This window comes from Lissotriton helveticus, chromosome 3_1 (genome assembly GCF_964261635.1).
Source record: "Lissotriton helveticus chromosome 3_1, aLisHel1.1, whole genome shotgun sequence".
Taxonomy (NCBI): Eukaryota; Metazoa; Chordata; class Amphibia; order Caudata; family Salamandridae; genus Lissotriton; species Lissotriton helveticus.
In genome coordinates this window covers 549,708,027-549,726,526 of record NC_136061.1, presented here as the reverse complement: position 1 = coordinate 549,726,526, position 18,500 = coordinate 549,708,027, and the positions used below count along the sequence as shown (strand labels likewise).

General features: G+C 48.1%; 1 protein-coding gene across 1 annotated transcript in view; it reads right to left on the bottom strand.

The window, feature by feature from the left end:
• Positions 1-18,500, bottom strand: part of VPS8 (VPS8 subunit of CORVET complex) — a 2,052,516-nt gene that overhangs the window by 980,328 nt on the left and 1,053,688 nt on the right. The window contains exon 32 of the mRNA XM_078680452.1: positions 17,374-17,472. Coding sequence (XP_078536578.1) covers positions 17,374-17,472 — 99 coding nt within the window. The remainder of the gene's footprint in view (positions 1-17,373; positions 17,473-18,500) is intronic.

Sequence of the window (18,500 nt, the reverse complement as noted above, 5' to 3'; positions counted from 1 at the left end):
ACCAAATCCTCTCCCATGGTCTGATGATTTGTCAGAAAAGTTTTTTCGGAATTACGCGATGCATTGTGTTCGGCTCCTGTATTGGGTACCCCCGACTACAGTAAGCCCTTTACACTGTATGTCCATGAGAAAGAAGGATGTGCGTTGTCAGTGTTGACACAATCTTTTGGGGACAAGCAGCGTCCATGTGCGTATTTCTCGTCGACTTTAGATCCGGTAGCTAGAGCGTTGCCGAGTTGTTTAAGAGCTACAGCGGCAGCAGCTGTTTCTATTCGGCAGTCTGCTGGTTTGGTAATGAATAATACATTGATTGTAATGGTTCCACATGCAGTGGACACTTTGCTAAACAGGACCAAGACACAGCACTTAACTAGTGCTCGATTGTCAGGTTATGAGTTGACACTTTTAGCGAGTCATGTGCACATAAAAAGATGCAACACGTTGAATCCAGCTACGTTGTTGCCGATTGTAGCGGAGACAGATGTTCCTGAACAGCATGATTGCCTTCTTAGGACAGAAGAAGAAACAAAAGGGAGAGTAGATCTTAGGGACACTCCTCTTGTAAAGTGTGATGGTACCTTATGGGTGGATGGTTCGTACTTCAAGCTTCCGAATGGTGATACGACTGCGGCATATGCTGTTATGACTTTGCATACGATTGTTGAAGCTACACGTATCCCACATAATTCAGCTCAAGCAGCAGAATTGATTGCACTTATGAGAGCGTGTGTATTATCAAAAGGAATGAAAGTGACCATATATACTGACAGCCAGTATGCGTTTGGTGTGGCTCATAGTTTTGAACGATTGTGGAAAGAGCGTGGGTTTCTGACTTCGCATGGAACCAAGATACAGCATGGTCAGTTGGTTAATGAGCTTCTTGAGTCACTTACTTTGCCGTTGCAAGTCGCGATTGTGAAATGCAGTGCACATAAGAAGGTTACCGATGATGTTGGTCGTGGTAATGCGTTTGCTGATGAAGTTGCAAAAGAAACAGCAAGAGATGTGATGAGTCGAATGTATGTTGCGAGCCCTGCAAGATGGATTGGTGACGTTGGAATGTGTGAAGATACGATAGAGAGTGTGAAGTCTATTCAAGCTGAAGCTACAGAGAAAGAATTGAGTGTGTGGAGAGAAAGTACGGGTAAATTAGATTCAAATGGTTGTTGGGTTGAGTTGTCAGAACATCAGCGATGGTTGTTACCCGATGCGTACGTACTTGCAGTGGTTACAATGGCGCATGGAATGGCTCACATCAGTGTGAAAGGGATCTGTAAGTTGTTGGCTCCAGTATGGCAAAATGCTGGAATTCCTAAGTGTGCAGAGAACGTGGTTAAAAATTGTATGGTTTGTCTGAAATACAATCCTGGTAGGGGAACTCCAACTCCAGCTGGTCATTTTCCGCCTCCAACGTATCCGTTCGAGGTTTTGCAGCTAGATTTCATCCACATGGAGAGGTGCAACAACTTGAAATACGTACTCGTTGTTGTTTGTGCCTTTTCGAGATGGGTAGAAGCATATCCCCTGAAAGACAATACTGCCTTGTCCACAGCTAAAGCCCTTGTCAAAGAATTCTTCCCTAGGTATGGTTTGCCGAGAATGGTTTGGAGTGATAATGGGAGTGAATTTGTGGGTCGAGTGATGAAGAGAGTGTGTGAGGGGCTAGGAATCCGCCAGAAGTTCCATGCTGCAAATCATCCCCAATCAGCTGGTCTAGTGGAGTGCTATAATGGCACCCTCAAATTAAAGTTGGCCAAGATACAAGCAAGCTCTGGTCTTAAATGGCCTGATGCTCTGCCATTAGCACTTTTATCAACTAGGATGACTGTGCTTTCACGAGTGGGACTTAGTCCCTATGAAATCATCTTTGGTCGTCCGGCAAACATATGGGGAGTGCCGAGGCCGATGAAATTCAGCGAGATTGAACACCCTATACTGCTCGATTACTTGCATGATCTGATGGCTAAATTGCGTGTTTTACACCAACAGGTTCACGATACTTTGCCTCAGGCTTCTGAAGATCCAGGACATGTCATCGATCCTGGATCGTGGGTTTTAATCAGAAACTTCCAGCGGACAAAGAACGATCAGCCCCGCTGGATCGGCCCTTACTTGGTGCTATTGTCCACGAGATCTGTAGTGCGAGTGCAAGGAAAAAAGAACTGGATCCACGGCGTACACTGCAAGAGGGTCCCTTTGCCTCTACCGTACGACCGGTGGGTCCAGGAGGGTATTGCAGATTCTGAAACTGAGACTGTGCCTCGTTTTCTGCCTTTCAACGATGCACGTTTAATGGGGACAGATTCTGAGCGTGAAAGCGACGATCTTCTGCAAGAAGCCGTGCCATCTTCAGTTCGATTGGACACTACTGAGCCCGACCTGTTGTTTCGTGATGAGACATTACCAGGGAAAGGCCGTTATAATCTGAGGCCAAGAACTACGGACAAATAAACAAATTCTTTTGCTTTGCTAACTATGGACAAATAAACAAATTCTTTTTCTTTGCTATTTTTGAAAGAGCAGCTCTCTCATCTGAGAAACTATTTTGATTTTTATTTTTCGAACCACCATCCGGGTTCAGCTGTAGGGTCGCGGGTGACAAGTCTTTGGAGTGCAAGCCGAAGACACAAGGTCGACGGTTCTGGTTGGTCTCTGGGAGTTCCCTGGACTGACAGGCGCATTCCTTAGCACGGAACACCCTACCTCCGCGAGCAGCAACGTTAGAGGACGGAGTTTTTCGAGATGGAGAGACCTGCCAAAGAGATTAACTTTAAGGCCAAAATGTGTATAACAATGACCAGAAAACGTTTTCTGATATTATGCATTTCCATGTTGCTTAGTGTAATGATGTTTTTAATAGGATATGTTTTATTCTCTTTTCAAGTGACGTTTGCACCCACTATACAGCCCATACCTCCTTCTACTGTTTCCTCACATTCTTTTCACCCTCTACCTGACATGAGTCCGTTAGAAGATTAGAGTTCATCAATAACTCCTTTGCTCAGCTTTTGCACCAACACCAATTAGTAGTGAACACGACTAACTGTTGGGTGTGTGGTCTTATGCCTCATACAACTGATAAAGGTATCCCTTATCTGGTCCTGCCATTCAGCCATAATGGTTCTGTGTGGGCATACAGAACGATGTTCATTTATGCTCGTGAAGTCCACCCCCTACGTTCTGTAAAAGATAATCCAAAGAATAGTGCTCTAGTTAAGGGTATAGTAGATATGATTGGAGGAGCTACTTCCTATGAGACTACCCCGAGAGATGAGACACTAGCGTATATTGGATGTAACGTAACCAGATATGGAGTTCGCCTGAGTGAGAACCAGCGAGCAAAAAGATCCTCCCCGATTTGGGTTGTACCCCATCAGGGTCATCTATGTCTGCAAGGTAATGGCAAGAATCCAAGAGCTCAGTTAGGGAAGAGTATCTGCACTGAGACGTATATTTTTGCGTCTCAGACTTCCCCATCGTTCCCAGCAGCTAAGGGTACCTATTTCATCTGCTACGATAGAGCATACACATGGTTGCCCCCTGACTTCTCAGGCACATGTTTTGTTTCGTTCCTGTTGCCTCCCACCTACACAGCTGCGGCAGATTACCACAAGACAAGAGTAGTTAGAGGTGTCTTCAGTCAGGAAGATACTGCAGGACAAGAATTTGGAGATTTCTTGAAGGGTTTTATGCCGTTTTGGGGACCTATGGTTAACAGCAGGAACATAAGGCAATTGACGAGGGTGGTTGAGTCCACCGTAGTTGAAACTGCCGGTGCCCTTAGTAACTTGACTGCTGAGCTCCAATCGGATCATCTTATGACTCTTCAGAACAGGGTTGCACTAGATGTCATACTTGCAGCCCGAGGTGGGGTATGTAAAGTGATCCAATCAAGTTGCTGTGTTTTCATTCCAGATAATGCTCCGACAGTGTACCAGGCCATTTCCAGACTGCATATGATCTCCGAATCTATTCATGTGGATAAAGGAGATTGGTCTTTGATGGGGTGGTTCTGGGGACTGTTATCCGCCTGGGGATGGAAGATTCTGATGGTCATTGGGATGATCTTAGCCATTCTTTTCCTGTTCTGTCTGTGCATACAGTGTGCTCCTGCTATATGTGGCCTCTGTGCTACATCGTGTGTAAGGAAACCTGTATCAAGAGATGTGCTAAGTAATAGGATGATGCTACAGCAACATCTTGATGACCTGATGAGTATAGACCTGGACTCAGACTGACATGGGTTAGGTTATTGCCTATGTAAGGGCAAAAGGAGGGTCTGAGGTACTGAAATTCTGGACCCGTTCCATAAAAATCGTTGTATCATCACTATTTTGGTAGCATCAGAACGAAAATGGCAAGTGTAAGGTGTACTAGTATTTTTGTCATATTCGAGTGACGAGATCACCACGAAATCAGAGATTCCGTTCTGAACCCTCGGGTTCCATTTTGTGTACGGCAGCCATTTTAGTGGTTTCCCTGATATAGACCGATGACTAAGGCCAAAACGAGTCTTTTGGGACACGTACACCTTTAGCTGACTTCTGCGTGACCTGGGCAAGCTGACTCCATTACCCGAAGCCAGACCTGTTCGGCCAGTTCCTTTCCCAGTGGCCGATCGAGATTAGGGATCAAGGCACCGCATGCCATAAAACCCTACATTGCACACAACTATGTCTAATCTTACTCACACCTGTCTGTGTTCCTTTCTTTATGGCCTGCTTTACGATGAGGAGGTGCCCGGTTTTATTGGGGGTCCGTCCGATTATCTGATGAAAAATGTTGGGTCTTGCCGGGTAATTGATTTTGGGCCGAACAAACTGAAAACGGGCTTGTCATCATGAATCTGCTTTTCCTTTGTCGAAGAAAAATGTGAATGAGCAACTGTAAAATAAGGAATGTTTGCCTGAAGCATAATATTTTGTATAAAAAGGGTTGGCTGGCTTTGTAAGATTGAGCAGTCTCCTGAGAACATACACCGTGTTGTACTTCTAGGATACCTGTTACTGGCTGCAGCCAATAAACTTGATCTTTGACGTCACCCAGAAGTTTCTGTGTTTCTGTAGTCTGAGACAGGAGAATCCGAAGTCTTCGGGTGTGTTCCCTGGCACCGCTGGGTTCTAAATAACCCGGTACTTCAGGAAGATGATGGTGAATTCTGCCCCCCACTGGCGTTTGATGGGCCTCGAATTCTGGACTAGGAAGGCTTTGCAGTGGATGCTGCGGGGGTGGAGCTGGCCCCCAGAACCGCCTCAACGTTTCCCACGCCCACGTCCGCGCTGAGGTTGTTGCTGCACAGGCCTGTGGCTCTGAAACCAACGTGTTGGGGCACCCCTTCGGTGGCCACGAAAAGAGCGAAAAGCAGAAGGCGGAGGAAGCAGAATGGCCGACAGGTCCAAGGACTTGGCCGTAGCCCGGGAGACCTTAAAGCGCTCCAAAGCACAATCTGCCTTATGGCCAAAAAGGCGAATGCCATCAAAGGGCATTTCCAGCATGGTTCTGGACATTCCCTGAGAAGCCAGTTGTCCTCAGCTAGGCGTGGCGCCGAAGCGCCACCATTGTGGAAATCGCCTAAACCAGAGAGTCGGCGGTATCAAGCCCATAACGGATGGAGAACTTAGCTGCGTCTCTCCCAGCTGCAATAGCTTGGGAGAGTACTGTCTGGGTCTCATCTGGACAGGTAGGCAACACCTGCACAACCGTGTCCCACACAGAGTAGGAATAACGGTCCAAGAGGCATGCGGTGTTCACCGACCTCAGTCCTAAGCTGGCAGATGAAAACAGCTACCTGCCAAGCTGCTCCAGCTTCTTAGATTCCCAATCCGGAGGGACGGAAGGGAACGCGCTCTAGAAAGCAGAGGCTTGGACAACCAAGCTATCAGGAGTGGGTTGTTGGAAGAGAAAGAGGGGGTCGCCCGGAGCCGGGTGATGGCATCGGGTCACGTTCCTGTCTACAGGAGCCGCTGTGTTGGGCCTGGACTGGGTGCTTAAAAGAACGTCAGAAAGTGCCTCACTGAAAGGCAGCAGTGGCTCTGCAGAGGTAGCCGCCGGCTGAAGCACTTCTGTCAGCAACGACAACAACAAGCCGTGCATCCCCCAGGGAGGGAATAGAAGAAAGCTCTCGCAGAAGACCACCGCCCTGAAGCAGGCGAGCATAGAAGACAGAGAAGGGCCCTCGCAGAAACGGGGAGGAAGGGTGGGTTGTGAAGGAATCTGCGGATAGAATCGTCTCTACCAGATACATCGTTACCGAAGGTAAGTAACTCATACCTCTGATAGAGACAACTCGCCGCAGATTCCTTAACATAGAATAGATACCCTAGCCATACCCCAAAGGGGAAGAGGGTTCTGCGAGAAAGCCTCTTCAGCTCAGACGAGCCCAAGACCCTTCACAGGGGACCTGCTTCGGGGACAGGGAAAATAGACCTGTCCACTGCAGCAGGGAAGAGGCACCAGCCCTAAACTGAAGAGAAACCTCAACATCGTAGAGGAACACCTGCCCCACAGGGGATGTGTTAGATCGACAAAAGAGGCAACCCAGCCTTCACCAACAGGAGAAAGCAAAACAAAGGGGGGAGGATGGGGGGAACAGAACAACCCAAGCCCAGTCAACGTACCAGGGACCTCCACCGGAAGCCCCAAGGTACAGGCAGCGCAGAGGAAGAAGAGCGACCTACAGACTCCAAGGAGAAGAGGCCCAAAAACGGCAAGCCCTCCACCGGGAAACATACCCAGGAAGAGGGCGGCTGAGCCCATCACAGCTTGAAGCCAAAGACAAGACTGAACCACGCCTCAGCAGTAAAGCTGGCAGAAGCATAAGAACGGAAGCCCACAATGGCCCCACAGGACAAAGCAGGAGCTCCAGGGCCAACGCCAAGGTCGCCGGCCACAGAACAGAAGGGCAGGCGAAGGCAGCCAGCTGCTGACAACGTCACGAAACTAAAGGCCTGGACCATGTCGGGCTCAGAACAAGGGCAGGGCCAGTAAACCGTCCCGGACGACCCCTAAAGGGAACCGCCCCGGAACATAGAAATCCACTAAGTAGTGAGAGCAGCTAGAAGATGAGAGGAGTAAGAAGTAGGACGGACCAGGCCGTAAAAACAGGAAACTATGCCCTCAGAAACCCCAGACAGAGGCCCAGACCAAACAGCAGGCAAGGGCAAAACACCGCAGCACAACGCCGTAGATGACTAGCCACACCCCCGTAAGGACCAAGGACCGCACCATCGTAATACAGCAACACCAGGAAGGGCGATGAACCCGCCAGGGGGAGTCTACACCCTCCCCGCATAAGACAGAGCTATACAATAGCTACATATACCCCACATAGGGTAGGACACGTCCCAAGAAAACATGGGAACCACTCTTAGGGAAAAAACAATCCCGCATCAGAGGACAAAATTATAGACCTGCGGCAGAAACCACAGAAGGCTTAGTAGTCAGCCAGAAAACACATTTGTACCAAAAAAGGGGCTGAACCAGCAGCCACCTGAAGAGCGGGACCAACCAAAGGACCCCGAGGGCACAGTATCCCTCACAGTAAGTGTAACACTCGTCCAAAACGCAAATATCAGGAGCAAGTGGGATAACGTCAAAAGGGAGGTCGACTAGACGATCTCTAATATTTTCAGGGAAAACAGCATCGCGCAGCCAAGCATGGTGGAGGAGAGGCACAGAAGTGGCCATAGCACGGCCAACAGCATTCGCAACATCCAAAGCCCCACGAAGAATAAACGCTGCCAACTCTCTGCCATCCAACACATGGCCCCGCCGATCAGCACGGGCCCCCTCATGAGAGACATGAGAAAGAAGGTACTCCACAGAATCCCACAGGTCAGAAGTAGCCCTGGTCAGCACACACAAAGTGTTAAGCACCCTCAAGGCAGCACTGGAAGAAGCGAAGATATTACGCCCCCATGAATCTAACCACCGGGTCTCCCGAGACGGAGGGAACAACACCACAGGCAAACACGGAAAGGCATTGCGCAGTAGAGCGCCTTGAGTGGAAGGGTGGAAAGAAAGACAGACCGGGTCGTGCGGAGGAGGACGATGACGGTGCAGTGGTGCTTGAGGCACCAGATCTCCTGTGGCAGGGCGCCCCAAAGCCCCCATAAGAGAATTATGAAGGGACGCATCAAAGGGAAGGAACAACTCTCGTCCACCAGAGCCCTGGTGGAAAGTCTCTAAGAGGTTGTCTGTAGGAAATGGGTGACAGGTTCACCCATCCTCAGAATATCAGCAGCCGTGGAAATAGCCCGAACAAAGGCAACACTGGCCTCAGTAGGGCGAAGCAGAGGTGAAAGTAGTTCCACCATGGCTGACCGTTGAAGACTGAGCCACCCATCCCCATGTCCAGGGGAAAGCGTCCAGCCCCGGCATGTAGGAGAATCCACAGAGGAAGCGGTAACCTAAGAGGCCACAGGGGAGGGCAGAGATGCCGGTGGAGAAGCCAGCTGCGAGCCACGGAAAGAAGGGTTCGAGGGCTTAGGCCATGGGGACGGCGAAGAGCCTACCCTGGAAGATGCCAGTGAAAAGGCAACTACACGTGGCCCTGTCTCCGGAGAGGAACACATCAGCAGGAGATGGACCTCAGGAGAAGAAGGGGCCTCAGGAGAGGCCGCCATCGGCGTCTGATCAGCGTCGACCGGTGCCAGAGTGGGCCCACGTGGCACCAGGCCGACTCCTGCCACCACGTGCTCTCCAGAGGAATTGGGCAAGGCCGACGCTGAACCAGCGAAGGACCGAGAGTGGCTTGGGAAGGTGCCCCAGGCCCCGGCCTCCACCGGAGCCAGGGAGGAAGGCTCCCCGCACCAAAACGGCACAGGCTCGACCTCTGGTGAGGCAACCGCCTGCTCAGAGGATCGAGGGGGACTCTGGGCCAAGCCCGGAGTCCCGCCAATTGCCTGCGACACCACAGGGAGCCCCGAAGGAATTTGCAACGAGGCAGGTTCGCTAGGCGCCGACGAGCGAAGCCCCGAAGGACTACACCTCGACGACGCCACCCTCCTACGACCTGAAGTTGAAACCTTCGGCGCCGGAGCCGCCGGCGATGCCGCGGAAGTCCCCGTGCAAGGCAAGGGATCCGCAGATGTCACAGGAGGTGGAGGAAGGGCCAAAGAAGCCTGCAGCGCCGCAGCGTAGGCTGTCATTTGGGCCCTAGTCACTTCCTCACCGGGAAACTACGGGTAGGCAGGCGACAAGTGGGGGCATCTGTCCCGGGGGGAGCCGGCGTCCAACGCGGAAGGAGGACAAGGCCTCGGAGGCATACTGAAAGATCGACCAGCCGGTGAGCCATGCCCAAAGGGCCGTGCCGAAAGGCGTTCCGCAGAAGAAACCGGAGACTCCTTGCCTCCGAGGTAGGGGACAGATGCTGGGACGACACCGACCTGGATAAGCACGCCAACAGCAACTTCATCCGGCACTCCCGCCGTGATTTAGGCTTAAGGTGTTGGCAGGCGTCGCAACTCTCCGAGTCGTGGTGCTCACCCAGGCTCCACATGCAAATCGGATGAGGGTCAGTCGCCGACATGGGACGTGCACAGGAGGTACACATCTTGAAGCCCGAAGGAATTCGCACACTGTTCCACTGAATGCCAAAGCGTAAAAGGAATGTAAGGCCTGAAAATAGGCCAGGACAGTAATCCGGATCCGCGTTGCATGCGGAAAGAGAAAAAGCTGAAGTAGGCGCGACGGGGTGGGACTTATGTATCCTCGCTGACATCACCAGCGCGAACGACATCAGGGCGGAGTCACGTGGTGTCGTCCCCCCGGCGCGCAGAGATGCTGTGGCAGGAACGTTTTCCGGATCCAGTCTCACGCCTGGGGGTAATTCTACGTTAAGGAATCTGCACCTAGTAGTCTCTATCAGATTCTTTTGATACTGTACAGTAGCAACTTTAGTAGTCCCATTCAGAAGTTAGCAAGGCAGAGTTGTCAGTCCGGTAACTCGGTATGTGCCATTGGGGCTACTAGCCTTTCTACAGTAAAACAACAATTTAAGGTTTTTACAACTGAAACATGTAAAAGTACATGCTCCACTTTTTAACATATTTCACTTTAGGGGTTTATTTATTTCATTTATTTAATGAGTTTTATTTAGCGCGAACAAGACCCTTAGGTATCAGAGCGCTTTACATTACATGAGGTAGGTTAGAGATAGAACTTATATAATATAACGGTTCATAATGATATGAGGTGGGTAAGTATACAGCCTCAAGGAGTTAAAAATAAAAATATATATACAGTGACATGAGGTAGATTTAGGATACCACTTGGTATCAAGGTGTACTGGGACTTCCAGTATACAAAAGTTCTTAAATGTCTTTTTCCTTTGCATTCTGTGTTCTACAGTCCTGGGTCAGGAGTAGTATCATATCTACAGAGGTTACCCCCAGTAACGCTGGTGGCTTTCTCTTTACTTACATTGATGTTCTGTATTGGTAACATCTATGTCACGGTGCTAGTGATGAACTGTCTTACCTATGTAAGGAACTATGTAAGGTGACTTAAATGTATTAAAAAGGGAGGTTTGGGCTTTAAGTTAGCAGTATAAAACTGGCCTTCCAGTCTGTAGTGGCAGACAGAGCCATGTTTTACCTTGTACCACTTAGAGTGGCACAACAAGTGCCGTCTCCCCTGGGGGACAATCCTGCTTACAGGCCCTTGGTACCCTTGGTACGATATACTAGATACTTCCAAGTAAGTAAAGCTATGCCAATTGGGGACACGCCAATTAAACACGCACCATTTTAAGGGTCATACCACATGCCCTGAGTTCTGTTCAGCAGATCTCAGAGCACTTCAGAGCCATTACACCAGTACATTAGCAGTAAAAATGGGGGTAAAAAGTGGGGTTAATCCTGCAAAAAGCCTGTTTCCGTACAGACACCACCCAAGCATTGGTTTCTAGTGCAAACAACACCTGACCCAGGGACAACATCTTGAATTTTTCCTTACCCAGAAACCAATATATGACTCTGACGTCTGTATACCGCTATCATTTTTCAGGACAAGGAAGCATTAGGAATAGCAACCTTAGCCCTGTTCCTGCTCTGGCACCAATATCACTGTCCCTTGTAAAAGTAAGTCCTCCACCTGCAGCTGAAGGGTGCGTAGGTGGTCTGTGGGCGGGGATGAATGAGAGGAAGGCATTGGAAGGGGAACCTGATGAAAGGGCAGAGATAACCCCGTTTCCTCTATCAGCAAGACACAAAGGTCTGTAGTTATGGCCTTCCACGCTTGCGGAAAGGAGGAAACCTGACCTCCAACAGGCAACACTTATTCTGACAAATAAGAACTAGGGCTGCTTCCCTACTGTGGAAAAGGAGAAAGATGAATAAGATAGAGAGAGGAGGCAAGATCGGCGTCAAGCTTTGCCATGACCCTGGTATTACCTGAAAGACAGGCATTGCTGCTGCTGTTGAGATGTTTGGGTCCGTTGGCTTCCTCAGAGCGGTCAGTTGTCCTGCTGCTTTGTTTTGAGGCCCAGCAACCTAGCAGTATCTTTGCGTTCTTAAAACCTCTCAAAAGCTAAATCTGCTTTATCCCCGTATAGGTGGAGCCATCAAATGAGACGTCCATTAAGGTAGTCTGGACATCAGTTGAGAATTCATAGTCCTCAACCAGGCATGACATCAAAGAATAACAGATGTCCTCATAGCCAGTACTACAGAGTCTGCTGTATCCAACCCTTATTGGATGACCTGTCTTCCTTGAGTGTGCCAGTTTCTTACCAAATCTGTGAAATGCAACTAGCAAACTTGGAATAAGCAGTTGTCCTATTTCTCAAAGGACAAGGGGATGTCAACTCTTTAAGCATGTGGCCTAACGGGTTAATACCACATTCCCTGTTGAGGACGTTTTTTGTTGTTTTTAGACACCCTACCTTATGGATTGGACGTGAACACGCCATTAGACAATTTTGCAGAATGAAATGCCTGAGTGACCAGACTCTCTGGTGCAGTATATATAGACAAGAAAGCTGTGCCATCTGGGAACAGTCCATAGCTCCTGGAATCCACATGACTAACAGAGGGTGCAAACGTTGGTTTTCCCCAGGCTGCAAGGATTGTTTCTGTCAGAGCTTCGAGGAAAGGGAGCAAGGGTTCAGAAGAGTACTGAGAAATTGGGTGCAAGCCTTTTGCTCTCAATGGAAAGGAAAGGTAGTACATCCGCCACCTTGCACATTATGGCATGATGAGAACTGATCTCTGTTCTCATCTTGAAGAGTGGAAAAGTCATGGTGTATAGAATCAGATGGCCCGGCCCATGTTCATCATCAGTGGCTGGTCAGGGATCATCTAAAAGATCAGAGTCCCTCCCCCCCAAGCCCCCAAAAAAGCACCTTCTGTTCTGCACCAGGCATTGTACTTCTTGCCTCAAACTATAAGCAGGGGTTTGAAGACCATTTAAGGACTATTCTGCTGGTGGCATCGGTTCTGGCGAAGATTGGTCTGGCACCAATGGTGAAGATGGATCTGAAGTATCAACTGGCATCAGCGCTAGAGTCAGAGACAAATAAATAGCAGGTATGGGAGAAAGGCGGCAAAGGGAGCAGGGTAAAACCAGCCGGGGTCATCCAGAAAGGGAAGCCCATAGGACCTGTAGGGCCTTAAGGCTCTCCAGAGGGGACCGTGACCCGGCGGAAAATGTCAAACATTGCAGTCAGCAATAATGCAGGGTCTGTACCATGAATAGGAAACTTCAGGAAGGGCTCACATTGGCTATGCCTGTGTGCGGGAACAGCAGGCGTTGAAGATCTGGCTACTGGCGTAGGGTCTGAAGGAGGCCCATGTGCTGGCTCCTCCTGAGGAAGAAATACCAATTCTGGCTTTGAGGAAGAACCATGAGGTGTAAAAGAGTGCCTGGTTGATTTACCGGTCGACAATTAGATTCTAAGTGGAAATTACCAATTTATTTCGTGTTTTCACCAGGAAGACTTCTATGATGGTTGCACCAGCGACTTCTTCCTGAGGCGTGATTTTCTTCAGGTCTTTCAGTCATCCCAGGAACGGTCCATGAAGAGTTTGGCCTCCCTTTTTTTGATGGGCTTGCGGTGCATGCTCTTGCATGACTCGCTGTACTTCACATAATGACCAGACCCAAGGCACCAACCCTGCACTACAACAAGCTTTTTCTTAAGACAAGAAATGGTTGAATAAAAAATGGAAAGTTCTGAGGAGAGCAATGCCCCAGAGCCACATTGATGGCACAGAAAACAAGCATTTGCAATGCAATAGGTCTCGCATTTATGCGAGTTTGAGCTTTTGACATTGCAAATCACAATGCCTTTTATTTTTGTTTTCGTTTTTAAAACATAAATAAAAGGCATTGTTATTTAGAATGCCAATAGCTAAAACTCATGTAAATGTGAGACCTAGTTGCATTGCAAATGCTTGTTTAAAAGGCAAGTAAGGCACCATTTTGTGGATGTGCGTTTGCGAGAGTGCTGCCTGCAGATTCCATTTCTGGTCTGGTCCGTCATGATACTTGGTGCATTCCTGCTGCCACCGTTTACCAGCCAGCGTACGGCCAGGTTTATAAACAGACATGGTCAATCCAACAGACAGTGACTATGCCTTACATTTATTATTTGCTGTTGTATATAGGGAGAACTCAGTCCAAGGGCTTCTGAGCGCTTTACATGAGCACCAAAGTATTCACACGAGGTCAAATGCATATGTGTAGGCTCTGGGAGAATATGCGGTTTTCTCAGAATCACACAATGTGGAGCCGACGCAGGGTCTTGAACCGTTCCAAACTTAAGCGATTTGCATGAGCACAAGTTACGTTTCACAAAGACACATTCATGTTTTGTAGGCAGGGGGAGATTCAGTGATTTGCCCAGAATGACAGGATGTTGGGTGTGTCTGCCGAGACCCGAACCCATTTCCCCAGGTTTGAGGTCGGCCCGCTCTAGCTGTTAGGCCACATCCTCTCCCCTTCGCAAGCTGTTATGTTTAGCAAAGTTATTGGGAGGTGTTTGCGGGTGTTAACAGTCCAAACTTTAGATGGTAGAGCGGGCCTCTAAAAATGTATTTCTGTGCCTAAGACTGCAGTTTTAACCAGTCACTTCCAACTCAAACCCTGGGAGTTCCATACTTTATTTGCCGCTGCTGCTAGCAGTTTTCAAGATCACACAATGTATGTTTAGATTTCCGATTTCAAACCCTAGGCTGGTAATGTGTACCAGCACAATAACAATTAACGAGAAATGGCAGGGGACCTAAGCGTACTTACTTAATAAACATTGAGTGCCGTCGGCAGGCAGTGCTTAATTTGAGCCAGTGATAACCGGCACCGGCACATATTTTTTGTGACCGACACTTGTTTCACCGCATCAGATAATTGACCACGTGGCTAGAGAAGGCAAAAGCGCACCGTTTGGAAAGACGAGGAATGAAAAATGGGAAAACCGTCACAAAGGAAGGAAACAGAAACTTGCACGAGTGACTAAAAGGGGGAAGGGAGTGTCCGGCAGTGGATTCACGAAACCCTGCCTTGGTGTCGGCGCGCACGCCCCTGGCTCATGGGAAGCGCCTCGACACCGGCATTCTTTCTGTCACAAATGAAATGCAGTTGGCAGCAGGACCCCTGGAGACAGCAACAACAGTCAAACGGAGGGCTGGCATGCTTTATCGGTGCACTATTAAAGTATAACTAACCGGCAGCTGAGGAAACCGCTGCAAGTGCAAGGCTACCTCGGACAATTCTCAATGCGCAGAGTTCGCTCACGCCTCCCGCGTAGGGCAGCTCGAGCTCCTAGATACGCATTCTTGAAAAAGAGGCGCGCTAAAGGGTGACGTGTTGTGCCGATGGTGTACTTTAGATGTTGAAGCGTTTCCTCCTTTGCGTGCTTCCCGGGACTGGCAGATAGTCAAAGATCTCCAATGAATATTTTTAGGGGCAAAAGTATCAGAAAGAGGCACTGTGCAATTAATCTTAATGCTGCATGGACAATTAACCAGCAGCACACCTGTTTCATGCGTGTAGTAGCTTACTACAGGTATAGCTGCAAAAGTCAACAGTACATCATAAATTACCACCATTGTGCAATCACAATAAAGAAATAATTTACACTGTTCTTCCGAGTGGCGTAAACAAACCTTAGCCCCCACCCCTACGCAGGGTATTCTACTAGGGCCGTGTAATACCTGGAGTTCACTAGCAGGCCGCCTAATGCACACCCCTGGGAAGCGGCCTCCCAACATGCACACTTTTGTCTTTAGAAAGCAGGCTCAGGCCTCTTAGAGCTGCTGCACCTAAAGGGGGTCAGAATATTCCGACTTTAGCTGTAGATAGCAGAGCGGTCTCTGAAGCCCCAGTGACCTCACAAGAGATTTCTATTGACAGAAGAGAGCGTTACACACAAAGCATAGCAGTCTCGGTTTTCAAACAGCAGCACTGTCTCGCACTGATAGGCACCGACTTTAACTATCACATCTGTACTCAGGTAACACAAACTACACTGCCTGGCTTTGGTGTGACACAGAAACAGAGTGGCCCACATTTACTAAGGCTTTGCTTTTTTCCAATGTGACAGGCATAGTTTTCACTTTGTAGCGCAAGTAATGTTTTGCGCTGGGAAAGTGCCCTTTTATGAGTGAGAAAGAGCTTTGCACTGCTTTGCATCACTTTCGTTATTTGGGCAGATCAGTGCAAATGCCTACAGGTTTTTAAAACTTCACCTGCTACATTACCAGACTTGAATATACATCAAAAAATAACACCAGCCTTGAAGCAGGTGTTAACAAGGTGAAATGTGTTAATATCTCAGAAACACCCACACGTGCTGAAGTGCACAACACATGTCAACGCCCCGATGTCCATTGATTACAGTCAAGGTCGAGGTTTATAGGGAATACCATAACATATTGGCTCACAGACGGAGGGCGCGATGCCGGAGAGCCACACCTCCGGGTAATCGCAGGTAGCCACACCCCCGTGATGGGGGTTTTCGGCGTTACCTGGTCGGCTTGTATGCTCACGAGCTCCGTGAATGCGGCAGCCTAATGCTGTAAGCTGCGGCTGAGGTGGAGATAGGAGGTGAAAGCCGCAGCTGTTAGGCTTGTTCGAGACGGAGATTGTTTGGTCTCTTCCGTGACTGAGCCGGGTTACAGCAGCTGTACAGCGTCTTGGATGCGGGCGTAACGAAGAGAGGCAAGGGTGAAGCGAGATAATGGGGACTGCAAAACTGATTCGGGCAGAAGCGGCTCCTTAGAAAAGAAAAGAAAGTTTGGTGGCGAGAAGCTTCCAGGAACCCGCGCTGGAGGATGGTTTGACTTTCGGCGGTTCAAGGTTCGTGGGAAAACTGAACGGAAGGAGTAGAAAGAGGTGACCAGGTGAGGAGTATCGACTGAGGTATAACGTGCAATAATACCGCAGCAGCAAGGTAAACAAACAAGCTAGCAACAAAGTAAACAAATCCCGCCGCCCCCCGTCCCTCACTTACCTACCTCCGGCCGCTGGAACACGCTGTGACGCACACCGCAACCGCAAGTCGGCCTGGAGCGCGCCTCCTCGGCAGAGAAGCGGGAGGACAGGAGCGTGACGCGCGTGAACGTGCACGTTGACGTTCCCGCGCGTTCACGGACCTGAGTCGGCTCGTGGCCAGCTCTGTGTCGGGCTCGTTCACAGCTGCTACTCCCTTGACAGGGATCAAGGCGGCTATAGAACTCGCTGGCGGGAGCACTTCGCGCTCCAACGCCAGGCGAGCCCTAAAAAGGAAAAAGGAACTGACATTAGTGCACCAGTGAGGGCACTCTATGGCCCTAGTGATGTCACAGTGGCTTTCCTTCCAGCCCCGAGGTGAGCTAGAGCCCCATACCGATACAGGGAGAAATTGAAAAGTTTCCAGTCCAATTTGATGCCTGGGATATTCAAAATGAGAGTTATATGCAGCGTCCATCAGAATGGATGGCATAGCCTCTCTCCTCTACCTAAACAACTATAATAAATAACATATTACTCTGTGTCTGCATGTATGGTTTATGACAAGCTGTTCTTTCATGTTCAGTAGTTGTTTATACAGATATTTAAACAGATACAGAGTATTCCCAATGCCCAGGCCCACCTAATGCAAAAGCATGACTGATGAACTTGATGGATATCATTTCACCTCTACTACGGTAATTGCATTAGATTTGACTGTTGTATTGTAGTTGTAAATGTCTTAACACTTGTTATATCAGCTTTATTAAGCCACAATTATTTTCACAAGCTTGCCATTAATTAAAGTAGTTCCCAAAATATTTTTTACAGTCACGTAAGGTGTAATTTTTTTCTGTACACAACATAGGTATATGTTAATAATTATGACATTTCAGAATATTATTTGCCACTGATGCAGTTACAGGCTTTTAAACACTACAATACCTCCATATGATGCATGGCTTTATTCCACAAAGATATTTTCTCTTCAGGGCTATACCCAGGAATAGATAAAATGTTATGTATATAGTTGAACACTTCTTCCTGCAAGAAATAAAAGGAAATTGTTAATAGCTGAAATTAAAAAGACGGTATCCATCCATAAATCATCAAAATGACAACGATAACTTCTATATTGTTCTAATTAAGCCATTCTACTTAAAAAACTGCCTCATTCTTTACTAATAATTTAATTAGATGTGTATGCAATACCTTAGGGTAGTTTTAAGCAAAAGGTTCAATGCAGAAACACATTCTGCAAAATGTTCTGATTACTAATTGCAGAGTAGCAAAGGAAAGAAAAAACCTTGTACACTGTTTTCATTTAAATTATGCCTTTTCTCAAATAATTTTCAATTTGTTAATAAAAGTATTCACCTCTCGGGTGCACTACACATTCATCTTTTTGCACAAACTAATGTAGCAAAAATATAAAAACTTACAGCACTCTTTCCCATTCTACCTCACAGATTCAATGAAGCAGTTGTATTCCTGCAATATCTCCCTTTTCAGAAGAGAATTACAATAAATTCAAATCAAGTGAACAGCATGGAGCATTACTTCAGAGGTACTAGTAACGTATACTCTTATTAAGAATCTCAATTTCAAAAGGATTCTGATTCTCTAATTATGGTGAACAATAACGCGGTTTCGGCAAAGTATTTGAACAGGCAGGGTAGATCATCTTCTTTCGGTCACACTGTAAAGTTTCCAGGTACAAGCTCATGATGATGACTGCAGCAATTCCTATTTCCCTTATGTTATTTTAATGCCATCCATACATGGCGCATGTATGCATAGGTTGTGCCGAAGCCCTTGACTTGGACAGAACAGCCTTTGTAATTATGCTTCCAGTTTGACATCTTAGTTACTTTGTCTAACGGATTGGTGGCCTTTTATTGACTGCTGTGGTAACCTTCAAGGACAGTTGTGCCCTTGACCCATAACTAAATCAGTTTTGGTATTTTTGTGAAGGCATTAAAGGGAGTATGTGTTGGGGCTGAATTCTTCCCTGTATAGTGTATAGTTGTGTTCCCCTGTGCTAAGTACCAGACAATGTGTATCTAGTAACC